The sequence below is a fragment of the Tenebrio molitor genome, chromosome 1, assembly GCF_963966145.1.
Source record: "Tenebrio molitor chromosome 1, icTenMoli1.1, whole genome shotgun sequence".
In the NCBI taxonomy this organism is placed as follows: Eukaryota; Metazoa; Arthropoda; class Insecta; order Coleoptera; family Tenebrionidae; genus Tenebrio; species Tenebrio molitor.
The window spans coordinates 1961087-1983080 of NC_091046.1; the positions used below are offsets into that span (position 1 = coordinate 1961087).

Consider the following 21994-nt stretch of genomic DNA (forward strand, 5'->3'; position numbering starts at 1 on the left):
CGGCGGTGGACACGATGGACCGTGAAAAGCGAAAACACCGCAAAAATTCGTTTCATTTGCGCACGGGAAACTCACATCAATTGCCAATAAATCTACAAGCGAGAATCCACTGAATTTGAAACGAAGACAGGATTGAAGCAAGGATGAGTGTCAAGTCCACTAGTATTCTCCATAGTCACTGTAAAAGAATACAAAGACAAATGTAAAAGCTTGACCAGCTGAAACAGAAGAAAAATTACAACAAAACCTAGAAGGCAACATGGAAAAGCAAAAATATGATAATGTACACAAAAGAAAAGAAACATACAAGAACAACTACTTAGGCACAAACATGGAAGAGTCTGGGAAAATAGATAAGGAAATAAACCAAAAAAAAATTGGAATAGCTGATAGGCTATGCAACTCCCTAAGAACTACCAACCACAGAAGGCGGTAGTGAATCCTGGAGAAGAAATAATAAAATTAAAATCGTAGCTATCAAAATGAGATTTCTAAGAAGAATAAAAGAGATGAGAAGAAGAGATAGGATAAAGAACCAGACAGGAATATCAGAATTAAATATAGAAGCGATAGAATTGGTATTCGGTGAAGCCAATTGAGTTGAGTCATACGTAGGATGAAGGAAAAAAGACCTACAAGAGAAATGTACGAAACCAGAGCGCAAGGAAGAATAAAATAGGACGCCCAGGACTGAGATGGGTGGACCAAATGCGGCAAAAAGCAGAAAAAGGAAGAATCCAGTGGAACGAGGCAAGACGATTGGCACAGAATAGAAATTCTTGGAAAAGGAAGATACGGGAAATGTAGAGCAATAGATTATGTTGTGTTCTATTGTATTACATCGCGTATGCGTTTAGGAAAAGTGTTAAGATTTATCAGGATCTACGAAAGCAAAAGATATGATAAAAAAAGCAATGTGTTCGTTCACGGTGGATTTGCTCCTCCAAGTTTACATTATTTTCATTTTTGACCCAGCGATTTGAATTTTTACAATAAAGAGCAATAAGTAACTTTCTTCTGGTCTTAATCAAACCTAAAATCTAAGAGTCACCCTTTGATGCTTTCTTAGTTATTTCTAATCACTACGGCACTTTTTTTTGCATACCTACTGCAATTCTGCTTGGTCACTTTTACACCCATTACACTAACTCTTCAGTCTTCATCTTGTGAACTTTTGTATTTCTTCGTCGACGTAGTCCATTCCAAGGTCCCTGTGGAGGTCAGATTTCTTTGTCCAATTTTGACATTTTTGACAATAGGATGGCAGTGTCATCGGGAAAAGTGGCTTAGAGTATAATTATCTGGGAGATCGCTTGTGTAGAGGAGGTAGAGGCGTCTTTCTGTTTGACCCTAAGTACCGTGAGATCAAAAGAAAACAAAATTAGAGTTGGTTGTGACCAAAAATTTCAGCTGGCAATTCGTTAAAATTACAATTGTCAGATGTCAGTCTTAAAAATTTTAGTGATTTTGAGAACGTTGAAATTTGATTTTCATAAAGGCGTGAATAATGTGTAACCTGTCGGGTGTAAAAGAATTTCCTCACCTACTCGTAGTACAACGAAACAATGAGATTTAAAACTCCCGGGCCTTTATTCAACAGTGAGCGAATAAATCTAAACTAGCGAATTACCGATCCAACGATCAATTTTCAAATGACCTTCGCAAAGTTGGAACTTCAATTAAATTGCAGTTATCACTAATTACTTGCATTAATTCGGGAATTGTGCCAGGCCTGTTTTTGAACACGTTGTTTTTCAGGTATGGAAAAACTAAATAATTAAGGCAAGTTGTTGGTAAGTGCCTTGAAAGTCCGGAAACTTTTGTTGAAATGTCGAATAGGACTATTCGTCGTTCTCAAGTCTGCTCTGTACAATGAAAAATTTTTACTTCAAAATGAACATATTGTTGCTGCCAACTGAAAAGTATTAATCACGGCCATCTCATTTTTTTTTTATTTTCGATCGCACGGTATTATCTATTCATTTGGATTGTGATCGCAACGAAAATAATAGTAGGCGCTGTTTGGCTGTGTGCTGCATACGTTTTCCACTAAATTTGTGTGTGGTGTGAACGTGATGTGAAAATGTCAAAATTGTCAAAACTTGACAATGGTGGTAAAGCAATGAGCTCAATGTATTTATCAATATTAATAACGGAAATTAAATATTTATAGTGGGAGAAACTAAAAACGTCTGTCTGATTCTGTGATCACGTCTGTTTAAAAGTGGGGTTATGTCCAGGTACAGATCATTCAATGTCAAAACAAAACCTCAAAATCACCTCATGCAATTCTCGATAAAAATGAAGGAAATAGTCATTTGAGAAATGGGAAAAATACTTGGGGATTAGGTACTAAAGGTAATCAGACCTTTCAATGAATTGCATTGATTAATACAAATATTTTCAGATAAAAACTAATCGGACAGCAAGAAACATGAAGTTCAGAAAAATGTTTTATAGGGGTTGAAAAGGCAGAAGGCATGAAACTACAACACTAGCCAAAATGTACAACAAAATAACACAAATACAATTAACTTTTTTGGCGATGTTCGTCTTTGTGAGTTGTTTTTCGTTGGATTCAATAAAATGTCTGGCAACAGTCAATATTAACCGTTTGGTCTCAACTTTGAGAAGACGACGTGGCATTTTCTTTTTGAATTCTGAAATTTCGTACCAAAATTCAATTTTATAGATATGCGCAGACAGTGTACGTAAGCGTGACGTTTCTGCCAAAATGGCGTCTCCGAGAGTTGCCAACTGAGGCTGTATTTAGTGTTATCTAAAATTCCCTATCAATAACTTAGCAACTAAAAAGTTACTAGGGACTGGTCACAATAAAAATGAATAGAAAATAGGTTTTTATAATATCTGGGAAGAACAATATTTAATTTACCAACTAATTCCTCATGCCAGATCTTATCAAAAGCTACGCGCTACGTCCAATAATAAAGTTGAGCAAACTTTTCTTTCTTCTAAAGTATTTTCTATAGTGTTGGTGACTCTATGCAGTTTTTTCCCAACAGAAAAAAAATCCTTTGGTATCTACACAATCAAATAAGTAACACGAAAAAAATGTTGTCAATTGTATTTTTTATACTCTAAATAATGTAAGTGCTTATTCACAATGGACATAAGACATAAGAAATACATAAGAGATACCTAAGAATAATTTGTAAATTTGGGCAATTGGAAAATAATTTATGTGTCCATATAACTCGAATATGATTCTTCATGCCTTTTTGTACACAACAATAATGTTCACTGAGGTCACTTCTCAATAACTTATGTAAAAATTAATAGTATATCCACTGCATGTATCATGAATTTCTTATGCGTTATGTCAAGCTTATGTCCATTGTGAATAAGCACTAAGAAGTTCCATGTCAAACGTTTAAATTTTTTAAGTCGTTACCATAAATGTCCATTAGTTCATATCTTTGCCGTGGGACTTCTTACATTATTTTGAGTATAATTTCCTATTTACCTAGGCACACTTTCGTGCAGAATGTCAAAAAATTAAATGTTTTCCAATGCAATTTTTGCCATCTCTTTTAGTTTTCGAGATATACATAAATGAAAACGAAAAAACTCCGATTTTCAAGTGTTTATATTCTGGACTGAATTACAAAATATAAAACGGATTATTAACCAAAAATAGCCACCCCTTGTAGATTAATTTTAACAGAGATAAGTTGATTCTTGGTTGAAATAAGTGTATAATTTTTTATCATCCATACCTACCGGGTGTAAAAAAAGTGGACATCATCATAGTGTCGTAATTTTTAATGCAAATTAAAAAATTACTGATAAACAGATGTATGTAATTATTTACACATTGAGTACGGAGTCGTTAACAGACTAAAATGTTGTCGCGCGTTCAAATGAAATCCTGGGCTGGGAAGGCGTTGGAAACCGTCAATTGTTGTGCTTTTTTAAAGCGTAGATTGGAACAAATTGATTGCTAACCTAAAATTTAGAAGCAAGAAAATCTTTCTTTTTTTCTTTCTTTGCAATGTTTTACATTAAAAATAGAATAACTTAACGATTTCTATTCTCGAAGCAAATATTTAAGAGCACTTTTGCTGAAAACAAACATGTTAAATTATGATGTCCAGATTAAACATAAACAAATGCCATTCGTGTCAAACGGCGGGAAATTCAAAGTTTACACTGTTCTAAACTCAGCCCAAGATTTCATTTGAACGCGCGATATTTAAATAAGACTATCGATATTTTTAAATTATTAAGTTACACGGTGTGTCTTTTAACCACTGGAAAGTGCGATTTAATTTTGTCTTTTTTAAAACGGTATATTATCGCGTTGGCAACATATTATTCTTAAATTTTTACTAGGTATGTATTTCGATTTGAAATGATTCGGCAATACAAAAACTAGCGTATGTGTCACAGGATCAAAGTATCTTTTCATCCCTCGGGGGATTATTGCCCTCGACTCCGCCTCGGACAATAAACTCTACCCTCGGGACTAAAAGACATACTTGAGCCTCTGAATCCCTATTTTGTAAATTGTTGGCAAATAAGTAATTGGTCTATATTTGGACAGATTTCTTGAATCCATTTTTTTTCGTTCTTAATCTGTCTTTAATTTCAACTGTTGCATTCATCACATCATTTACATTATTTATCATCCTCAATATCACTCCCAAGTCGATCAGGTGTTGCAAGCAAGAGTGTTGTTTCGAGCCCACTCTGTATCTTCGCTTTGACGCAACCAGCTCATAAATCAGCGTAAACCGTGCAACAATGAGCTCACAGCCCCGCGACGAGGCTAGACAGAAGTGCGTGCGTCAAAATTATGACGTAATAAAACCAATGAAGCGCCGCCGCGCGGCCGCTCCGCGCACCGTCCACCCATAAATTCCGCCTTAATTAGATATTCCGGAGTGGAACAATAGTACATTCATTCATGCCGGTGTGCTCGCTCTTGCAATTTTATGTTTCCTAAATTAGGTGCTAGATATGATCGGAAGTGGGCAAAACCATGACAAACGTCGGACATTTTCATGATGTAGAAGCCCAAATTATACGTTTACGACAAGACGGCCGGCTTAATTTCTTTTCGCTCATTCTCGCCGCACCGATTCTTTTTTCTTGTGGCTTTTTTTTAAGTTTGTTTTATTTTTTTTATCGCTCTTATCGGATATCTTGACGAATTTGAATTGTTAAAATTACCGCTGGCCTTATCTGCTTCACATACGCATCCATCTTGTCGTAAATCTTGCGCGGTGGCGTCCCGTAACTCTTCTATGTCCGAAAGAACTGCTTTCGGTGTGCGTGAGATCGACCAACAACTAATTTAAATACAAACAAGCAACACGACACACAAAAATAATGTCGGCCTGATTTGTCCTTCATCGTCCTTCGGGTCCTGCAAAAAATGCAAAAATTGCAACATTTTGTCCAGATGTCTTTGCTTTCTTCTTTTACAAAATAAAATTATATTTTAAAGAAGTACTATAACTACAGTTTATAATATGTACTATACTATACAGGGTGTTACTGAAAGTTGTACAGATATTTTAACCACGAGCTACTGGCTTTATGTAGAACTAGGAAAAAATATCTAAAAAATTCTATGTCAAAAAATAAAATGACATTTACTTTTTGGAGCTACAATTTTTTTTAATTGCTTTTAGTCTTCTACGTTGTCAAACAACCTCGTAGGTAAAATTTCGGCACATTTTAAAAATACACCCTGTATATCATATTTTATAAAAAGTACATCAATGCGGTTTCCTTGTTTTAAAGCATATTTCCTATAGGTTACTTCGCATTGGCGTACATTTTATGAAACATGATATACAGGGTGTATTTTTAAAATGTGCCGAAATTTTACCCACGAGGTTGTAGGACAACGTAGAAAACTAAAAGCAATTTTAAAAAATTGTAGCTCAAAAAATAAATGTCATTTTATTTATACACTACACTACACTGTACTACTGTACTCGGTCTCTATTTGTTTGTTTATTTTTGTTGTTTTTCAGGCTGTTTGGGATGAAGAGGTGTGCGCGTTGCCAGGCGACAATCATCTCTTCGGAGCTGGTGATGAGGGCCCGCGACCTCGTCTTCCACGTGCACTGCTTTTCTTGCGCCGTGTGCAACTCACCCTTGACCAAAGGCGACCATTTCGGCATGAGGGACGGAGCGGTTCTGTGCAGGTTACATTTCGAAATGCCCATGACGGAACCGATGCCGCCAGGGATGTTTCCACCCGGGATGCACCACTATCCGCCGCCGTTCCCCAGTCCAGAGTTCCACCACCAGATACCTCCAGCCACCCCCGTCGAGTCTGTCGGTAAAGTTCCTTTCTTCAATGGGGCGCCCACGACGCCCAGGCAGAAGGGCAGACCCAGGAAACGGAAACCCAAAGATCTGGAAGGGATGACGGCGAGTCTAGGTGAGGAAAAGGTTTCACTGGAGTCAGATCTGTAAATAGGGGTGACGTTTTGTTAGGAATGCAAATGGTGCGGTCGAGCTCCGTCCTGTTGGGACTTTTTGGATAATTGTTTATTCGTATTGATTAAGTAACAAATGTTGGACCGCGCAACAATTCGGAGAATCTGTTGGAACTGCAAATGCAATCTGCAGCACCGTTAATCTTGGGATCAGAAAAAAAAATATTGGGGGGGGTTCGAACCCGCTACCTCCGAAATTCCATGGGACTGTTTAATTGGGTCAGATACCATAACGAGGGACCGATCGCATTCTTTCCGTCGAGAACGTCGTTGCCGAACGAAATATATGGAACGAGGCCATATCGGCTACCCGAATCGATGACAGCGCCACCAACCATAACCATAAACAACCCACCTGGACCCCATCTTTTCCGCGCAAATATTTGCCTTTCGCGAAATCGCCACCTAATTTGTCCACCGGAGCGCAAATCCGGAAGAATTTTCCGATAAAGCAAACAGAACAGATTTGTCGCTGCTCACTCGACAAGAGTTCTTCAGCCCCGGACTTTTACTGTTTTATTTATGGACGAGAGGGCACAACAATTCTTTATACGATTTCGTACCTCGTAAAAATCCGAGGCGGTTCCGAGAACAGCCAAAGAAGATGGACAATAATAATGTCCACACGTTTACGATTATGGACCAATCAAAGGTGGCGGCTCAATCAAACGGGGTGGCTTTTTACGGGGAGAGAACGGCAAAAAGTCGCACTTAAATAAACTTTACGGCGTCAATAACGCCAGATGATGCTTTAAACAAATAATAAAGTCGAGGGCCGGGATGCTCGCTAACGATGTGCGAAGGGATGCGGTTCCCACGTGGGGCTCCGGAGAAGGGGGTGGATCGGGGGGGTTGCGCGCTTGTGGATGTTGCGGAAATGTAAAGGCGAGGTAATAAAAGATAACAAAGCTCTATTGGGGCGGCTTTTTATTACCATTCTTTGATTTTTTTTCTACTATTGTGGCCACTCATTTGAAAAAAACTTGACAGTGATCCACTACCTACGTCATAAAAAGAATAAAACCATTGTACTGATGGCGTAACTTGACGGACAAAACGTTTGAAAATTGTATCAAATTTTATTTAGTTTCTTATTGGGATTAATTCTGAAAAACAAAACATCTGTAAAACATGAAATCCTTCCTGTACAGTAGATTTAATTTTTGATAGTTTTTCCGAAAACTTAATCGACATTTTGTTTTTATTTAAATAACATTTTTGAGAAAACAATCAATTCGAAAAAAAATAGTATTAAAAGTTCAATATATTAAAAAAAATTCAGCTTTTACCTTTTTTTTATTTTGTATGTACACAGGAAAAGGAATTTTCAAAATTTGGTAATTGTTCACTTTAACTACTTCTGGAATTTTCGCGTTTTTTCTGGCTAGACAGCCTCAGGACGTCCTCATAGATCGTTTCCCACCATTCAAACCTTGTGCAAATGCCTTTTTTTCTCTCCTGTTGTGTTTCAAGGTCGCGTCAAGGTCGCGCCAATGTCTTAGCATAACTAAAGGGTAAGGAAAATTCATTTGCATAAGGTTTGAGTGGTGGAAAACGATGTAGGAGGACGCCCTGAGGCTGTCTAGCCAGAAAAAAACGCGAAAATTCCAGAAGTAGTTAAAGTGAACAATGACCCAAAATTTTTGTAGAATTTTGGAATTTCACAAAATTCTTATCGAAATGAAACACCGAAGCCATCGACTTCGTCTTTTTTGAGTTTCTTCTTGCGATCCATACATTGAAAGATGTTTTGGAAAATGTTTTGAAAATTTTGACTTTTTGCTTATGTTTACGTAAAAATATATCAAAATCCCATCCCGTTATAAATTGTAGTCAAAATTTTGAAGGCTCTAGATTTCTCAGAACCATATTCTTCATAGAAAAACAGAACTTTTGGCGTGGTGATTGTAAATAAAAAAAATATAAGCCAAACTTTTTGAGTGTTTTGTTGCAATTTTTGATTTTTGAGTTCTTCAAGCTGACGTCTTTAAAACAAGATTTGTTCTCTTAACTGCACATTGCATCTTATAAAAATGGTTTTTCGGAGTGTTTTGTAATTTTTTCAAAATTTCGCAAAATTTTGACTGTCCAATTTCTGCCTAAAAATATTCAAATAATGTGTTTCTTCCAGGAATGAAACCGAACTTTGATTTTTTTTCTCGTGGCAACGTTAGTTTACAAAAAAATACGTATTTCGTTTATCCCCCTTCTAGATTTTTGTATTTCGAGCCACCCCCACCCCGTAATCCGTCACTGCTCCCTTGCCCGTCCGTAAATCCCCCAATAACAACGTAAAAAAACATGAACCCCGCTTCGGTTTGCGGGGGCGGTTCGGGGGCTGTAATCCCATTCGGCGGGTCGAAGCGCCAGTCGGCTTAAAGCAACGAAAGAGGATTTGCAGTGGGTTTGAGGAGCAAGCCACTCGACTGTCATGTGGCACAATTAATTTGCCGTCAATCCGATCAGAGCTGTTCAAACGGCTGATCCGCGTTTATGTCGCTGGCGCCCCTCGGTCCTGCCCTGCGCGGCCCGGCCCTGGACGCTCGTTTTACTGCGGGATTTAATGGCGGCTGTGGGAAGACCACTAAAACTGTTCCTTTTTATGTGCGCGCGTTTTTATTGGAACGATAAAGCCGTGCAAGAAACGTTAGGAATTGAAATGTTTCAAATTTTTATGCGTTTCGCTTTTTTCGGTCCGGATTAATTTACAAGTTTATTTACCGAAAGCGACGATCTTATCGGATTTATTCACGGTGGAGATAAACACTTTTACTACCACAGGACGAAATCGTCGATATCGCTCCACATCCATTGTCGTAAAGACGACGGAGCGGAGGTCGGACCGCTACCGAGTGAGTCTTGCCTTATTTGGGACACTCTATAGACGGGGCCTGATAGGCTTGACACAGAGGAGACAGCCCACGCGGGTGCCGGACATCAATTTATTCGATCTTTTTCCAAAAATAAAAATACCAAAACTGTTATTTTGTCGACAGAAAATGACCCAACACATTTCAATTCCAGTCTCTTGAATCTCATCAACGCTACATTTTATTTAAATATGGTCCACTTCAACGATACGTTTTTTAAATATGATATACAGGGTGTATTTTTAAAATGTGCCGAAATTTTACCTACGAGGTTGTTTGACAACGTAGAAGACTAAAAGCAATTAAAAAAAATTGTAGTTCAAAAAATAAATGTCATTTTATTTTTTGACATAGAATTTTTTAGATATTTTTTCCGAGTTCTACATGAAGTCAGTAGCTCATGGTTAAAATATCTGTACAACTTTCAATAACACCCTGTATACAAAACCCAAACAGCAGTGGTCCCAGTGCCGAACTCTGTGGCACACCAGATGTAGCGCATACGTCACTGGAGTGTGATTCATCGCGTGAAATAAATCGCTTTCCCCTAAATAAATCAAAAAATGTAAAACATTATTAACAGACATCTTTTTTTGGTACACATAAATCAGTGAAAGCTCATCGTGCTTTTTCGTTTTATTTTTTCCAGTTTTTCTACTCCCTTTATCTTCGCGTCATTTTGTTCTTCCCGTTTCTAATTTTGTGTTTTTTTTTTGTCACGTTTCCAGTGGCGTAGGTAAAAATCGGTACGCCACTGTAAATCACTTAACTCCATATTTAATTCGTGCGCAATTTTCCACTCGGCTTTTAATCCGTCTAATCTAATTAACTGAATAATTGTGAATGCACTTAAGCTGGCGGTAAAAAAAAAGAGCAATGCAAACGTTAATAACGGCCATATAAAATGTGCATTTGTCGTGCGTGGCCTTACAACGCCGCCATAAATAATTCATATTATCTATGTTTTATTAATATCATCAAATTGTATCCTTCGGTTAGACTTTCATGTCTATCTGGGATCGGATGCATTCATTGCCCATGCTGATTGGCCCCGGGAGTGATAAGAGCCGCATAAAAAGGGCGGTGCAATAAAACAATGGCAGTGTCGTGGGGGCGGGGAGGTCGGCGGGCGCAATACACCACATAAAACCTGGCCAGGAAGCTCGTCTTTATCGCACGGAATCCCATCTCAGGGCGCGTTCTCACGTGTCGCCAGGTGGCGCCCTCGTGGTCGCGCGCCCAGCAAATCATAATTCGAGAACGGCGTCGTAAAAGACGTTAATTGTGTCGGTGTAGCGCCGTTAATTGGCGTGATTGTTTATTGGGCGGCCGGATCTGCGTCCAATTGAGGCGGTGTGGGAAGCGCGGTTTATTGCGAGCAAGTGTGAAATAGCTGGGACGGTGGGAAAATAGTACTGGTGTGATGGTACCGCTTGTTTCAGACTTAAATTCGGACTACTTGGACATGTCGTTCGGACGATCGCCCGGTACTCCCGGGATGCACGGCTCCAACCAGAGGACGAAGAGGATGAGGACGTCCTTCAAACACCACCAGCTCCGCACCATGAAGTCCTACTTCGCGATCAACCACAATCCCGACGCCAAGGATCTGAAGCAGCTCTCGCAGAAGACCGGACTGCCCAAGAGGGTACTCCAGGTGAGTCGGTACCGCTAGACTCGAGACGTGTATTGTTGGTTGCATACCTGTAGCGGAACGAGTCGCGAATTAATTCAGGTAGTACTGTTTGGTGCTGCTCCGAGAGATTGTGTCAGTTTTTTGTTTTTTTTTTATGGATCCGCAGGGGACCGCTCGGGGCCCAATGTTGTGCTTTTGAAATTTTTTCCGTCGGTGCCCCCAACAAATCATTTGGTCGTCGTCCGTCTCGTTGAAATATCGAAAGGCCTCGGGCCTAACGAGAACTCTCAAGACAAACAACCTCAGCGGACTGAAAGATTTTAATAGGCCCAGTTTTTACGGCTGGCGGCCGTTGGCGCGCGCCCCACCGCACCGATCCTTTATCAATGAACGCCGCCGCCGGAAAATCGCGCGCCGCCGCCATCTTGTCCTTAGCGGCGATCGATACGCGGCCAAGATCAAGTGAGCGGCGGCGGCGGCGGTTGCCATGGCGATCGCTCAGCCGACAGTCATTTCTCATCGCGAGCATTCCGACACGGCCGCCTTCGGCAATTAGCAGAAATAGAAGCGGCCGGAGCGTCGGTCGGATTCGGCGTCCCGCAAGGGTCCGCTCCGGGCCCTGTGCTGTTGTGGGGAAAATCGCGCGGATAAAAATATGCGGCGCGGAGCGGCCCCGGTGCAAATAAGGAGTCGTCAAAGGAATCCGAAATCGATTCGCGTCGAGCTGACATCAAAGTGGCGCTGTTAGAACAAGTGTACCAACTGCGAAGGTATTGCGTATAAAACGTCCAGAACGGCGCCCATAAAACAGAATTGTTAAATTTTATTATTCAGGCGAACGGTTGAAGTGGTGGTTAATGAAAGTTGCATGAAGCCGGTCGGTGGTTCTGCGGCCGTGTACTAATCAGGTGACTGAAACGTCTATGAAAGCGGCTGTTTTGCTCCCAATAAGGACACCACTATTAATAACAATAAACTGAATGTGGCGATAATAGTGTTACAAGAACCGGATGGGCGAAGATCGCGTCCTCCGGAGTCGTGGAGGAATTCCAAACTGCCCATTATCATTTGTTACGGCCGGAGCTTTCAGCATGGCCGACGAGCAAAAACTGGGGAGCGGAGATGACGAGGAGAAATGTCAAATCGAATGACATCGGCAGCTTTCTTTTCCGACCCGTTCCGCTCTTCTCTTTTCACTTTGCTCGTTTTGCTCTCGACGTTCGATCCATTCCTGACTCGCCAAGAAAAACCAACGGCGAAATCTGCACACCGGTACTACCACATCGGACACACCCTTGCCTCACTCCATTCAAAAATTCTCGACGCGTTCACCTTACTTGCATTTTCTTGGAAACATTAAATCTTGTTATTTACACACAGTTACTACTTATCAAGTAAAATCACACACCTTTTACCAAGCTCCATTGAAAATTATTTGATGGATCCACCTCGTTTGTATTTTCTTGGAAAACTTAACGCAACACTATGTACACACCGCCACTACAGGCGAATAAAATCCGACGCACCTTCACTGAAAAATTATTGGATGCATCTACCTTGTTTGTATTTTCTTGGAAAACGTAACGTAACGTAATGTACACACCGCTACTACGTGACAATAAAATCCGAGGCATCCTTGTCTCACTTCATTGAAAAATTATTTGATGCGTCTACCTTATCTGTGTTCACTTGGAAAACGTAACGCAACGCAATCTGCAAACCTCTACTGCATGCGAATACAATCCATTTTGTTTAAATTTTCTTGAAGAACGTAACGCAAAGCAATGTACAAACCGCTATTACATAAAAAACAAAATCAAAGGCAGACTTGCTTGACTTCATTGAAAAGTAGTCTAATGCATCCACCTCGTTTGTGATTTCTTGTAAAGCGTAACGCAACGCAATCCGCACACCTTTACAACATGCAAATAAGATCGGACGCCCCTTGATTGAAATTACATATTTGACGCCATCCACCTCGGTTGTATTTTCTTGGAAACATAGCGCAACGTAATCGCAACGTGTGCACAGTTCATTCATCGCGTTACTTCGTTTGACTCGATATGAATGGAATTCTGGAATGCCAGACTTAATTCATGTGAAAACGGCAGACGCAATCACTGATCACTGAAATTATTCAAAAATTGTAAATGCACAACGTAGTAACACAAGAACATACACAGATCTGGCCGCAATTATAATCACAAATTTAATTGTTAAGCGTTTTAATAAACAGTTTTACAAGCACAATCGTAATTAAGAATCTCACAGTTTTATTCATTTTCTTATAATCAAGTTTGCATGATTAATATTAATACGTGAATACCGCAACCGTAACGATAACGCACTGATTAGTTGGATTTTATAGTCGCGTTACGGTAAAAACGAAATCGTAAAATTGGAGAAGAGCACGTGTTGGAGGGTCGCGTAACGTAATTGTCGGTAACGTAATTGTAAACATAGCGAAACGCAAGGCAACAAATTAATATCGTCAAAAAAAAATCTGAAAATTCTTAGCAGTCAAGGTCGTAATAATTACTGTGAGTGAGTAAGAAATTAAGATTATTAAAACAAAAAACAAGGAAAAATAATTTGAAGGGTAATAATAAATTTGAAATCGGTGAAGTTCGTTGCAGATAAAAAATATTTGGAAAATAAAGAATAAAAATATGTATCAAGTAAACAAAAAAATAATAACATGAAGATTGTAAATATGCAATTAATTATGACTTATTTTACTCAGTTTAATGAAAGAGACTAAGCAAAAATAAACAACAGGAAAATTTCTTCCTTGAGCTTTTTCTTTCCAAAAAACTTTTGAAAAGTTTTGTTTTTTTTCTTTTATTTTGTGTAATTTCATCCTGCTTGGAGATGATAGTAGTTTAGTAAATTATCTTATTCCCGTTGTTACATATTCTTTGTTCTTGTTTATCTTTATTGATTTTAATGTTTTGACGTAATTCATTCATCTCAAAAAAGAAAGCAAACGTGTGAGAAGAAATTAAGAAATTAAAGATAATGAAAGAATATTTACCAGGAATTTGTGAGGAAAGAAAAAATATAACGTACTTTCTTTATCTCAAGGTGCGAAAAGATTTTAAAAATAATCAAAACCAGATAAAAACAATCCTAAAACTACATAAAGAGAGAGAAATAAAAAAATATAGAAAAAGAGAAGAAAAAAGTAAAAACACGAGAATGAAATTTGTTTAGTTTGTTTTGTAGTTCACATTTTATTTTCTAAAATAATTTTCAATTTTATCTTAACGACAATTTTTCAAAATGATTTTTGTAAACAGTGAACCGCAAGGCATCAACATCAAACATCGTACATTAAAGAGCTTAAGTAACAATTACTCAGTCGTAACGCAGGAAAATATTCTCAAAAAATAAACTAAAAACCCAGAATGTTATACGATTTGGCAGTCAAGATCGTAATCATTACTGTGAGTAAAAAATGAAGATTAATAAGGCAAAAAACAAGAAAAAATAATTTGAAGAATACATATTAATAAATTTAAAATCGGTGAAGTTTGTTAAGGATAAAAAAATATTTGGAAAATAAAGAATAAGAAAAAATCAAGGATTGTAAAGATACAATTAATTATTATCCTTGACAGCATTAATTATTTTATCCAGTTTAATGAAAAAGCAATGACTAAGCAAAAATAAACAACAGGGACATTTTTTCCAAAAAAACTTTTGAAAATTTTGTTGTTTTCTTTCATTTTGTGTATTTTCATCCTGCTTGGAGATGTTTAGTTTAGTTTAGTAAATGATCTTATTCTCGTTGTTACATATTCTTTGTTCTTGTTTTGGGGATAATTCGTTCATATCAAAAAAGAAAGTAAGCATGTGAGAAGAAATTAAGAAATTGAAGAGAACGAAAGAATACTTAGTAGGAATGAAAAATAGTTGACGATTAGAGATGTTTGTTAGGAAAGAAAGAATAGAACATACATACATATGTACTTTAATTCATTTCAAGGTGAGAAAATGAGAAACTAAAAATAATAATCAAAACAAGATAGAAACAATCCTAAAGCTACATTAATAAAAAGAAAGAAATATAAAAAATCTAGAAAAAGAAAAGAAAAATGTAAAAAGCACAAGAACGAAATTTGTTTAGTTTGTTTTTTTACACTTCTTTTGTTGTTCACATGTTCTGAAAGAATTTTCAATTTTATCTTAACCACAATTTCTCAAAATGATTTTTCAATTGAATTCTTTTTCGCTTAATTGTTATTAGATTTTTTTTGTGATTTACCATTGTCTGCTATAATTTCTTAGTAACTGTCCAGACAAAATCGTAATACATTGTGATGTAAAGGGAATAAAAAAAAATTAATTAAAAACTTACCAAGGAAAGAGTACAAAATGATCAAAAAGAAAACAAATCAGGCAGGCGCTGCAAATTATCGGTCATGTCGTAGCGGAATCCTATGCAAATAAGGGTTCAATGCATGGGCGTAAACAATCTGTGATATAAAACGCTTAGACGTTGGAATTAGAATTGTGCATTTTTTTTATTATTAGATATTATCTGATAATTGAGAAAGTTTATAAAAAAACAAGAGCAACATTTTACATTCGTAAGAATACCTAGGTAATTTACAATTTACAAGCGATGCCACTCGTAAAGAGATTTTTGAGTTTTCGGTAAATATCAAACAAACGTCAGTTTTAAAGCCACGGTATTGATTCCAACCATGAAAATATTTTTTGATATCGGCAAAGTTTACGGCTGTTTCCTGTAATTGTAGGCAACAATTATCCCAAAAAAAGTGGTAAAATGAGTTTTACCATTGAAGATAAAGCATTAATTATTAATAATTAATAATAATAATTAATTAATTAATAATAGATTTGTCGATAGGTAGGCAACCAATAAAACGACTGTGTGTAGCAAGTATAGATGCACATGTACGATTAAGCTAAGAGAGACGCTTCGATAAAACAAAAGATGAGATAGCACTCTTGATTTGTTTTCTTGTTGATCACTCTGTATATCTTCGACTAGGAAAAATAAAAAAATACAATAGCCTGAAATTATGAGGATGTAATAAATTGTTTTAAATCGTAAAGGGTATTTTTCCATCCCAGCAGGGCAACAAATGAACGTTACAACATCATTAGAATGTGAGCCGCGACCATCAACTATACGACCTGTCATCTGTGTCATGTCTAAATCATCTGTTAAGCTTAAATCATTTTTATTTTTTAATTTATTACCAACATTTTGTTGTTCAACGAATCCGTCAAGAAATTTGCGTTCGCCATAAAATTCCCAGAAAACCTCCACCAGAGTCCAGCGTTCGCGCCGCCTCCAGCCGCCCCTTCGCATCACCCGAACTCGCACACCTGAAATTGATTAGTTTCGGTCGCTTTGGCGGCCACGTGTTTGTATTAAATGTACGTTTATTACTAAAACATGCTGTTAAGATTGATCGACATAAAAAACAACCCTCTCGGAAATAATATATCAAGCGAGATGTGGCCGAACGGTACATTTATTTAGACAAACGGAGCATTTATCAAGCCGGGTTTATTTCGAGAACGCTAATCTCTGTTCTTTGCCTCGCGCACACACACGGTTTGATTAATTTGCAGCGGCGACGCGATTTTATGGCAGCTGGGACCTGCGCCGCCGCCGCTCCACCGCCTGAATTTCTCCCGAATTAATTGATGGGGCGTCCGCGGACCCCTTTGATCTGAAGGCGTTGCGCCGAGTTGCGTTACGGACGCTACGCCACCTTACGGAACTAATTGCGGTCGCGACGCCTAAACTACGCTTAGACTTGTGTGCCGTCTTGCGTTACGGACAACGTTACGCAGACTTATCGATTACCTTTGATCTACAATGTTTCGAATCTCAGACTTTTTCACATCGCTACTTCAAACACTCTTACGCCACGTTGCGCTTAACGTAAAATTATTTCTAATTACTCGCTACAGTAGCTTCTCCTCGCAATATTTGAAAGCGTTACCATTTCGCCATTTTTCTACGTTACGCTACCGCATCTATTCATTTTCTTTACGTTGCGTTACGTATATTTTGTTCAAATTTGTTGCAATTAATGCTGCGTTTTGGTGGCTTTTAAATAAATAAATGATATTTTTCGGTGTAGCGAAAGAAGAGGGTGGTAATCCTCCACGTCCGTGTAAGATGGCGTCTCGACGCGCGTCGCCCTCCCGAGGGAGCTTCGGAGGGTTCGCAATCCGAAAGCAGGGAGACGCGGTAATTGGAGCCGTCGCATCCCGGAGGGGAAACACCGCTGATTTATTTCGTTTCGAGTCGTGGGTGGTTGAAATTTAAAAAGGCGTGTGCCGGCGGCGTATTGATTCGAAACGGCCCAAGGAGGTCGAGGGGCGGTCGGGGGCGACAGCGGAAAAATTCGTGGCGGCCATTATTTGGGGAGAAGGACGAGATGCGTGTTAATTCGACGAGAGACTAAAAAAACCCGAGGAAATTTCGGTTTTAAACACTTCCAAAAATTCTTCTCGTCAAGATTTTTTGGGAATAATTTTTGACTGACCAGAAGCAAGAAAAAATCAAACAAGAGCTTTTGAGATTTCATTTTCTGGATAAAATTTAAAGCGTTCATTTTTCTTCTTCCAGAATTCTTCTCGTGAAGATTTTGTGGAAAGAATTTTTGGTAGGGAACAAAAATCAAAGTTTTTTTTTAGTTACAAAGCCGTTCAACAATTCTTGTCGCTAAGATTTTTTCGAACGAATTTCTGTGTATTAATTCGACGAGCGACTAAAAAACCCTGAAGAAATTTCGGTTTTAAACACTTCCAAAGATTCTTCTCGTCAAGATTTTTTGGGAATAATTTTTGACTGACCAGAAGCAAGAAAAAATCAAAGAGGAGCTTTTGAGGTTTCATTTTTTGGGCAAAATTTAAAGCGTTCATTTTTCTTCTTCCAGAATTCTTCTCGTGAAGATTTTGTGGAAATAATTTTTGGTAGGGAAGAAAAATCAAAGATTTTTTTTAGTTACAGAGCCGTTCAACAATTCTTGTCGCTAAGAGCGACTAAAAAACCCCGAAGAAATTTCGGTTTTCAACACTTCCAAAGATTCTTCTCGTCAAGATTTTTTGGGAATAATTTTTGACTGACCAGAAGCAAGAAAAAATCAAACAAGAGCTTTTGACATTTCATTTTCTGGGAAAAATTTAAAGCGTTCATTTTTCTTCTTCCAGAATACTTCTCGTGAAGATTTTGTGGAAATAATTTTTGGTAGGGAAGAAAAATCAAAGATTTTTTTAAATTACAGAGCCGTTCAACAATTCTTATCGCTAAGATTTTTTCGAACGAATTTCTGTGTTAATTCGACGAGCGACTAAAAAACCCCGAAGAAATTTCGGTTTTAAATATGTACTTTCAAAAATTCTTCTCGTCAAGATTTTTTGGGAATAATTTTTGACTGACCAGAAGCAAAAAAAAATCAAACAAGAGCTTTTGACATTTCATTTTCTGGGCAAAATTTAAAGCATTCATTTTTCTTCTTCCAGAATTCTTCTCGTGAAGATTTTGTGGAAATAATTTTTGGTAGGGAAGAAAAATCAAAAATTTTTTTTAGTTACAGAGCCGTTCAACAATTCTTGTCGCTAAGATTTTTTCGAACGAATTTTTGTGTTAATTCGACGAGCGACTAAAAAACCCCGAAGAAATTTCGGTTTTAAACACTTCCAAAGATTCTTCTCGTCAAGATTTTTTGGGAATAATTTTTGACTGACCAGAAGCAAGAAAAAATCAAACAAGGGCTTTTGAGATTCCATTTTCTGGCCAAAATTTAAAGCGTTAATTTTTCTTCTTCCAGAATTCTTCTCGTGAAGATTTTGTGGAAATAATTTTTGGTAGGAAAGAAAAATCAAAGAATTCTTGTCGCTTCTTGTTCTGCCACAAGTTTATTTACTTTCTTTCTTTTGACCAATTTTTGACCTCCGGTTTTGTTCCAGGTGTGGTTCCAGAACGCGCGGGCCAAGTGGCGGCGGATGATGCTAAAGCAGGAGGGCAAATCGGGGGACAAGTGCTCCGGGTCGGAGAGCATGAGCGACCTAGACCTGTACCCCCACGGCCCCGGCTCCATGGCGTCGAGCATCCAGTCGATGGCCCCTCACAGCCCCCCCTTCATCCTGCCGCCCGGCAGCCCCTCGTCGCTGGACTGCTCGTGAGGGCGCCGCCGAAAATAGGAAAAGTATTTATTTTGGTGACTACGATTGTGATTGCTTCAGAGAAAATCCGGCGGAAAATCGTGGACAGTTGTCTCGTCTTAGTTCTGTTGTTATAGGAGTGGTTTGTACTTATCAAGTAGGAATTAATTGGCGGGGGGCACGTTCCTATCTTCCAGTGCAAAAATAGTCGAGCTTAATTACCGAGTGTCCCATCATTAATTATGTCGAAGACAGCAACGCACCAACTCACACGGAATCCATCAGTGTCGAGATGCTGAGGCGGTTTTTCTATTTTTGAACCGGCGAAATTGTCAAGGAAATCTCGAGGTTGTTTTTCTTTTACTTGTTCATTCGGAAAACGGCGACAATAATTTTCCCTTACTTTTTATTTTTAAGACACACGTTACATTGTTCCTAAAAATAATGAAAAAAATTTAATTTTATTTTACGATAAGAGGCACCTGTATATAACACGCAACTGGTACTGTTTAACAGTCTTGCTCCAAAAAAAATCTTTTGCGTTTTCCTAAATTATTGTCTTCCTCTCTCACGGCCAAAACGACTTTCTACATCATCATTATTATTATTATTTAAAAAAATATTTTAATATAACTCATTGACGATAATTCCTTCTCTATTTTTTGTTTTGTAAATTTGCAAAGAATTCTTTCGTTATTGCTGATTATTATTATTTTTTTAATTTATTCGTTCGGATGGTCAATTCTTTGCAAATCAGTGCAAATGTGGTTGTGTAAACGGTTTCGTGTGGATGCAAATTGTTGAATGTTGGCGCTACCTCGAAATTTATTGTATATAAAGGTGGTAGCATATTCCTATTAATAATAAATAATTTGATCATTTTACCCAAGACTTTTATTTCTACTCAAACAAACAAAAATCAAACAACAAAATAACCCTCACAAGATGTTCACGCTTAGATGCGACAAAATCTACATTTTGGTTCGTTCTCTCCGCTTGCGCTTGGATTTTTTACTTATCTCTGATAAGATAACGTGACGTTATGTATCTTACGTCATTCTTGGATAAGTGAGGTATCTGGTGGTGAAAGTCCCGTCGAAATCGGTTGAGTATTTAGGGCTGCAAAGGTGCGCAAACAAACAAACAAACATGGATGATTATTTTTCTTGTGAAATATCCTTGTCGCAACCCTTCTGTAGGGGTAGAGAATCGGTATTAATTTACGCCATCTGCTTATCATTACTGGTTAATACCCCACAACCGAAAACAACCCCTTGAGTGAAATTTATTGGCACTTAGTCCCGAAAAAACACCATCAATTGCGTTAATCAAGCCGTTCAGTGAATCAATTTCGTCGTTATAGAGATGTTATCTGGTTCCACCCCTCGGATAACCTAACGATGTACCAACCGGTCATTGATTCGGGAACAATGCGAGTTAATACGACCGTGTCACACTCCATCATCAAGACAAGCGTGAACACGAAGCTAGGGGTAAGTCGAGCCGGGGCGCGTTGCCATAGATCTCTAGGGATTTGAGGGCTTGTGCCTCGGTAAGCCAGATTAGGCCAACTGGGACCCGGACATATGCTCGAGGGCTAAGACGTCTATCAGAGAGGGACATCAACAAATTTGTTGTTGTGTTGTTTTTTTTTCCGTTGGGAGACCAATCAGAGGCGATTGTTTCGGTCGTGATTTCGGAGCCGCATTATCTATAAATATGAGTCGTGAGCGGGATAAATCTCAATCAGACGTAATTAATTTCTCACGGGTGCTATGAAAGCGGACACGAACAAGAGACCGTCTGATTGAGACGTCAGACTTGCCATAAAAACGCTCATAATAAATTACCGGTGTTACCCCTCTCGGCCGACACAGAACGGGTATGAGTCGGCGGTATTGCCATTATAAGAGAGGAATCGACTCACGATTGACATATTTTCAGAGTGCCGTTTCCGAGGACGAGATTTGTATACGGCACTTGAAAAGAATCTTAATCCGAGGATGACGCAGGATGAAATGTGGCAAAACAAAGACTCGACGTGCACGGAAGATCAGAAGAGCGATCCGCTGGTGACTTCTGAGGGAGATTTGGTCGTCACTGATGAGGAGCCAGACGGATTTCTTAGAAGATTCTTCTCTAGTCAGCAGATTTTGGAAATTATTTCTGCTTGACCAGAAGCGTACTCGCCAAGCAACAAGACGAAATCATAAACGAGTTTTTTCTTAGTTTTCGATATTCATCCGTTTTAATCGACCAAGTAATAAGAAAACATCAAAGATGATCTTTTTAGTTTTCAACGCTTCTTAAAATTCATCTCATTAAAATTTTTGGAAATAGGAAGAAAAACCATCAACTTTTTATTTTCAACACTTCAAAAAATATTCTCGTCAAGGTTTTTCGGAAATACTTGCTGAATAACAAGATGCGTGTTAATTCGCCAAGCAATAAGAAGAAATAACGAAAGCTTCTTTTTTAGTCTTCCATATTACAAAAAATTTTCTTGTCAATATTTTTTTGAAAATTGTTCATAAATGACAACATGCCTGTTAATCAGTTAAGAAATAAGAAACATGGAAGATCTTTTTGGTTTACGATGCTTCCAAAAATTCTTCTCGGCAAGTTTTTTGGAAATAAGAAAAAATGAAAATTTTCATTTTCGGCACTTTTTAGAAAATATTTTCGACAAGATTCTTCTTTCGTCAGGAGATTTTGGAATAGCTATTTGTGCAATAAGTTAGGAAAAGTGATTTTTTTCCATACGAGATGCGGGATTTTTAATCGAGACGAAGTCGAGATTAAAAACGCGTCGAGTACGGAAAAAACACTTTTCCTACGAATTGCACACATGATTT

General features: G+C 38.2%; 1 protein-coding gene across 2 annotated transcripts in view; it reads left to right on the forward strand.

Moving 5' to 3' along the window:
* LOC138130346 (LIM/homeobox protein Lhx2-like) overlaps positions 1-20023 on the forward strand; it is a 75430-nt gene extending 55407 nt beyond the window's left edge. For both annotated transcript variants that reach the window (XM_069046796.1, XM_069046804.1), the window contains exons 3-5: positions 6006-6418; positions 10789-11003; positions 18945-20023. In XM_069046796.1, the coding sequence (XP_068902897.1) occupies positions 6006-6418; positions 10789-11003; positions 18945-19160 (844 nt within the window). In that variant the 3' untranslated portion in view covers positions 19161-20023. The remainder of the gene's footprint in view (positions 1-6005; positions 6419-10788; positions 11004-18944) is intronic.
* The last annotated feature ends 1971 nt before the right edge of the window (positions 20024-21994 follow it).